At 49.0% G+C, this 6,719-nt stretch overlaps 2 protein-coding genes across 2 annotated transcripts in view; both read left to right on the plus strand.

The window, feature by feature from the left end:
• The window catches only part of H257_15920 (hypothetical protein), a gene marked incomplete at both ends in the record, with an annotated part of 2,384 nt that extends 1,752 nt beyond the window's left edge, over window positions 1–632 (plus strand). Inside the window, one exon of the mRNA XM_009844197.1 lies at window positions 48–632. Within this exon, the coding sequence (XP_009842499.1) occupies window positions 48–632 (585 nt within the window). The remainder of the gene's footprint in view (window positions 1–47) is intronic.
• A 1,922-nt stretch (window positions 633–2,554) lies between these two features.
• H257_15921 (hypothetical protein) lies at window positions 2,555–4,570 on the plus strand (the record flags this gene model as incomplete). The annotated part of the gene is made up of 1 exon (XM_009844198.1): window positions 2,555–4,570. The coding sequence occupies one exon, from the start codon at window positions 2,555–2,557 to the stop codon at window positions 4,568–4,570; it is 2,016 nt and encodes a 671-aa protein (XP_009842500.1).
• Between the last annotated feature and the right edge of the window lie 2,149 nt (window positions 4,571–6,719).

The following is a 6,719-nucleotide window of genomic DNA, read 5'->3' on the forward strand; positions in this document are numbered from 1 at the left end:
GCACCCCACTCGACGACCTATGGCCTCTGGCCTACACCTTGTGGAAGACGGACTTCTTGTCCCAAGCGACCTCCCGCGACCTTGCTGAGTTCTACTCTACAAAGGACTATGTCCCTCAAGGCAACCGCATTGATGCGCTCAACATCAGCAAGATGTACCTCGAGCTCGATCAAGTTGAGCACTCTGAGCACTACGTCGTCGACCCGACTCTGTCGGAGACCGATCGCGAAGCGCGTCTCGCTCAGATCAAGGCGCACACCACCGCCACCCAACGCGAGGTCATTACCCGTGAGACGACCAATAAACTGGCGAATCAACGCTCTGCGGCGCACACCTTCTTGGTCTCAGCCATTTCTACGAACCTCCGGCGCCTCTATCAGGCCACTACGTGTCCGTTTGAGCTCTTTGAGCACATCAAGACTCGTTTCGAGTCGAACCCCATGGACAACAACCCTAAGGTCATTGCCAGCTATCTGCGCACTCTCAAGTTCACTGATGAGAGTTGCATTGACACTCTCTCTGTGGAGCTTATTGACCTTGTCAAACGCTACCGGGTGTCTATGACGCCGCCGTCGTTCAATCCTCTGGATCCATCGGCGATCTCGTCCGTCGACTACCACAACCATATCTAGAATTACTACACTATGTGTGCAATGTCCGACACCTTTATTGGTGACAAGGAATTCTGGGAAGTTGTGACCAACTCAGTGGCCACCGCGCGCGCCGCCAACCAATCCGTTGTCGTTGCTGACGTTTGGGCCTCTCTTCGGCGTATTATTACGAACCGCCAGCAACGAGCTTCTGCTCTGGGTGACAATGGCTCTGCCGCTACCCTCCAAACGCGAACCCAGCTCGCAGCTGTCACGCATGCCGTTGCGGCTCCTGCGCCACCACCTCAAGCAATTACGCAAGCCGATGGCTCTGTTCATGTTATGAATGCCTTTACTATTCCGCGCTATGCTCACCGTGATTGTATCAAACACCCCGGCAAGTCTTTCCTTTACTGCGGCGTTACCAATCATACGCTTCCTGCGTGCCCCACCCTAAAGTCGGACTATGCCCGCAACTCTATGCGTCCTGGTTTTGACCGCGCCGTCTTTGACAAATATGGCTCTGCATCCCAGAAGAAGCGTAAACGCGATTATGTCGCTTCGTCGCATCCTATCCAACGTCCTCGTGATGACCGCGATGATCGCGATGGCCCTAGTGGCAACCAGGGCTCTAATAGCCACCATGGATGGGGACCTAGTTCCTCTAGTGGTCCTGGAAATGGCGGGTGGAACAACAATCGTTGCAACAGTCGTGACAAAAATCGTCTTTGGTTTTGCCCTCGACCACACAAGTGTTCTTCGTCGTCGTTCCTCCCCAGTGCTACCCCCTTTATCGTCCCTCTTGACAGTGGAAACCCGGTACATATGTTGCTTGATTAGTTAGTGCAGTAAGACATGCGTAGCAATAGCTCACCAAAGTGCCTCTTCTTGACACCTATTACGTACATGCAAGCTTCCTATACCGTTCTAACGTTATAGGTATAAAACGTGAGAGTTGGAATTGGCCAATGGGTAATACTATATAGTACAACTACATAGAAGTAGTAGTTATACAGAATGTGCCACTACTGTAGTATATGACATCCATTATTTTGCGAATAAGTTTTGAGAAAATATGACATTGTTGACACAGAACATACGAAAAGATCGGTCATACATTTTGGTAATGGACTCAGATAAAAAATACTATTAATAGTAGTAGTCAATAGTGATGGAATTATGTCGCGAAAACCAACTTAGCCGCATATGAACACCGTTTAATTACGTTTTTAAAGTTAAACGTGTGGGTTTAGGCAACGTTTTATATTATAACGCACTCAAACGTCAAAATGTCCTTTGTGGACAGTCGATGTATTGAGGCGTGGTTGTTGTTGTATGTATGATCGCCATTAAATGGAGAATCTTTGGCTCCGCACTGTATATCCCTCAAGGCAATACTTCATGAGAAAAATAAAAACGACAATTTGACGAAAAACGAAAGCAATTTTGAGTGCGTTATAATATAAAACGTTGCCTAAACCCACACGTTTAACTTGAAAAACGTAATTAAACGCTGTTCATATACGGCTGTCGCACGTCCAAGTTGGTTTTAGCGACATTATCCATCACTGTTGACTAGACTATCTGAGTCCAGTACCAAAATGTGCGACCAATCATGACGGATCCTTTGGTATGTTTTGTGTCAGCAATTTCGTATTTTCTCAAAACTTATTCGCAAAATATTGGATGTCATACCCGTATACTATTAATAGTGGCGCGGACTGTAGGTGGAGGGCACCATACGACTGGAAGTAATTCCTGACGAAGGCCAATCAGAACTAGTGCATGGGTCTACGAGTACTCTATTCCACATGCCGACTTCAATGTCTCATCGAGATAGGGTGGTGGATGCACCTTGGACAATTACGGTATTCCCGGTTGGATGCGTTGAACGACTTGCCCCCGCAGTCTTCGCTTCAATGGTTAACATTTTTGACCAGCTTCATTTTCCATATCGCTCTACGATGGTCAAAGTCCTCATCTCCCTCAGTGTCTTGGCCACTGCCGTAACGGCTGGCTCCGTCACGGAACTTCCCGAGTCTGTGACCAAGCTCATCGACTACGGCACACACCCATGCGAGGACTTTTACCAATATGCGTGTGGCGCGTGGTACAATAATGCTGTGATACCCCCCGACGAACCCAAAATCGATACGTCGTACTACAAGATCTTGATCGAAAACGAAGCCGTATTGAAGAAGATTTACTCTAACAACACGACCAAGCTTGGTGAGTTTTACAACTCCTGTTTGGACACGGCTACACTATCGTCGCTCGGCCTGACTCCGCTGGAGGACTCGTTCAAAGCCATTCGGTCCGCCAACACCACGTTGGACCTCCTCGTCGTGGCTGGTGAATTGGCCAAGAACGGTATCCCTGCCTTCGTGGACATCAACTCCAGCGCTGATGACAACGACTCGACCAAGAACGCCCTCTTCGGTTTCGGAGCCCCCCTGTCGCTGGATCGCTCATACTACACCACCCCTTCCAAGTGGGACACCGTCGAAGCCACCTACAAGGTGTACATTGCTGCGGTGTTGCAGCTAGCTGGCTACACTGCTGAGCAAGCGGCGACTGCCGTGCCGGTGATCATCCGTTTCGAGCAAGCTCTGGCCGGTGTCGCCCTCAGCGAGCTCGAGGAGAAGGAGGCCGTTGTGTCTCCGTATACTGCGTTGACGTACTACCAACTGGACCAGAAGTACCCGCTGCTTATCGGCTCGTGGCTCAAGGCCAACGGCTTCAACGTCCGCGATCAGTGCGGTGGGTCAAACGACTGGGTGGGGTTTTACTACTCGGCCTACTTTGACAAGACCGAAGAGTTATTGAAGAACACGACATTGGACGACCTCCGCACCATCGTGGAGTACAAGCTCATCCATGCCTCGTCGAATCACTTGACCCCTGAATTCCGCACGGCCAACTGGAACCTGTTCGGCAAGAAGATCGATGGCGAAACGGTGGAACCTTCTCGTGAAAAGTTCTGCTTGTCTGAGACCGGCAAGACCGTGAAGGATCTCTTGGGCCAATACTTCTTAGACGAGGTGTGGTCGGATGATGCAGCCAAGAAGGTCGACGAACTGGTCAAGGCCTTGACGTCGTCCTTCTCCACTAGCATTGCCACCGCCGACTGGTTGGACAACTCAACCCGCGCCAATGCGCAAACAAAGCTGTCCAAGCTTGTACACTTGGTGGGTGGCCCAGAGAAGCCGCAGCTGTACCCCACGCTGACGTTTGACTCGAAGTCGTATTTGAAGAACCAGTGGAAGGTGTCTCAAGTGGACATCGACACCAACTTGAAGCTGAACGGCCAACCTGTGGACAGGCGCAGATTTGGCGTGCCCCCCCATGTGGTGAACGCGTTCCACAGGCCCTACGCGAACCAAGTTGTGCTCCCGGCCGGCATTTTACAAAAACCATTCTTTGACAGTCAGTTTGACGCCGCCCAGAACTTTGGTGCTATCGGCGCAACCATCGGACACGAAATTACCCATGGGTACGACAACACCGGCCGCGAGTTCGATGGCGACGGAAACTTGAACCCGTTGTGGTCGGAGGCCACCAAAACTGCGTTCAAGGCGAAAGCCCAGTGCTTTATCGACCAGTACGACAAGTTTCCTGTCTGGAGTGAAGTGAATGGCGTTGTATTTGGCACAATCAGCGGCGAGATCTCTTTGGATGAAACCATTGCGGACAACGGGGGGCTCAAGACCAGTTTCCGCGCGTACCACGAGAACTTGAAGGAATTCCCGTCCCAATACACGGAAGAAGCAGGCGACAAGTTGTTCTACTTGTCGTTCGCCCAAGCCGAGTGCTCCAAGAACACGGATTACCACCTCCTCGGGTCTGTGAAGAGTACGCACCCGCCTAGTAGGATCCGCGTGACAGGGGCGTTGCAAAATGACGCTGAGTTTGCCCGTGTGTTCCAGTGCCCCACCAACTCGTACTTGAACCCGTCCAAGAAGTGCTTGTTGTGGGAATAGGGTTCGTGTCTACGAATATATATGTAGCGTTGTGCATTCGTACGGAAAAACTAAGAAGAAGAAGTAGTCCATCGCCGCCCTCGTGGCTGGGACGCCCTTTGGGGCCAACATCCAACAGGGCTATTTCGGTGAGCCTCCCTGAAATGCTTGTATTCTGGTAGATACATACATGTATTCATGGTCATATCCACAGTCAATGCAAGTACATACTTGTTAGCTTTGCTTCCCTATACCGGTACTCTCACACAGGCAGATTTTGCTGCCGCCTCAAGCTGTAAAAGAGATGAATTAGGAAGTACAGTACTGTAGCTAACCTCCTACCGTATTCCGGCGCGACTTGTAGCCGTCGCCTTCCCCTTCATAGGTTAAAGGCGGTATTATTGCCAAGACCAAGTTGTCGGTGGTCATGGAGCACGCAGGGGGAGGTAGCCAACGTGGCAGCCTTTCTCGGTGGCCATCAGACGATGAACCTTCATAACCTCCTCGAGGTTTTCACGGTCACCTTATACAGCAAGTCGAAACACGACGACAGTCAAGCTGTCGCCGCATATCTCATGGGCAGGTGCACGAGCGCGTGCCCTCACCACTTGAGGCACCAATAACGCCGAGAAATGAAACTTGATTGTGTACAGTTAACTGGATGATTATCAACCAATAGCCGATGTATAGGTCACACACAACTCCATGAGCAAAGCCCAGAATCTTCCAAACACTCCAAACGGGACTTGAAGAGAGAAATGGGTACAACTCCGATGGTAAAAATCGGGGGTACAAGTCCCGCTGGAATAGGGTAGTACACTTAGTCGTCGAATAAGACGACAGCTGACACAACTGTATTCTACGGAATTCGTAGGCCAGAACTTGACTTTTGTATGCAATCGTAGGCGCACGCACACCCGTAAGATTTCGCCATCTTTAAATCCTCTACCTCAATTTTCTTCCAAATTATATACGAATTTGTAGCAACAAAAAATTTCGTTTTTCATTTGTGAATTGACGAAATCGTAGGGAGCTGGTCCTACGATTTTCATATCCAATGAGATCTCAAGAAAATCACAAATTGTGGGACTCCAATTGACCAATTCTCTATCGTACAGGTCACATTTCAATGGCGAACGTGACTACGGAGAGACTTTTAGCAATTTCGCACTTGCTAAAAGTCTCTAATGCGTACCAGTACTGGTAGTACAGTAACGCGAGTTATGAGATTTCGAATTACTAGCCAAATTGCAAACCCCTAAGGGCGTGTTCAATGCATATCCGAGTATTTGCGGATATTTGGAAGCCGTGTATACAGCTGTATATCCAAATTTGAAATGTCGAGATATTTCAATTTATTGTATTGTAATTGGAATTTGCACGACCGCCATCGTACAGATACTGATTGGTCATAATGTTAGATTCCTAGGATATGATTGGCCAATTGGTTTAATGTGAGCGTCGACCGAGGCATGGCCCATAGAGCCTGGCGTCATGCTGCTTTCGAGTGCCAAGTCAAGGTGCATATCGCGGCTAGTTCACCTACGTGTATATATGTAGAAGTCATATATTGAAGTGCATACCACATATCTCTTCTGCGCTTACATAGAGCCTCCATTCTATGATTCATCACGGCACTGGACTGCGTTTCTGTATTTCGCATCGTTTCTGTATTTCGCATAAGGCCGCTTGCTTTCACGTAAAAGACTTAATGTTGCTCAAACTCCTACCGGTACAGTTTGCTCACTCTTGTGTGGTCACTCATCGGTAATTTAACGTTGGCGTGCATTGCGAGCTTCACGGTAAATGTCCACGAGACTGTTGTCGAACGAGTTTTCAACATCCACCTTTTGTGTAAGTATGTCGCGAGTGTTGAGAGCATTCAGTTGTAGAGTCAGCCTCCAAATCGAGTTATCGTCCACAACAACCAACTGAGGAAGGAACGAGGATAAAGAGCAAGTAGAAATGCAAAGTGTGTCAAAACTGACATGTTTGGGATGTCAATCTGCCGCCCTATTGCAGGCTCTGTGCTTTCCTGCAATACTTGTTGACAATGAAGTTAACTTATCACAACACATCGAGCTCGATATACAACCGCTGTGACCACGAACACACCAAAAAGCTTGTGATTTCGCCATACTGTATTAAGGTCTGGACAGTGCGTCTATAT

Source organism: Aphanomyces astaci (genome assembly GCF_000520075.1).
Source record: "Aphanomyces astaci strain APO3 unplaced genomic scaffold supercont1.77, whole genome shotgun sequence".
NCBI classification, from domain to species: domain Eukaryota; phylum Oomycota; class Saprolegniomycetes; order Saprolegniales; family Verrucalvaceae; genus Aphanomyces; species Aphanomyces astaci.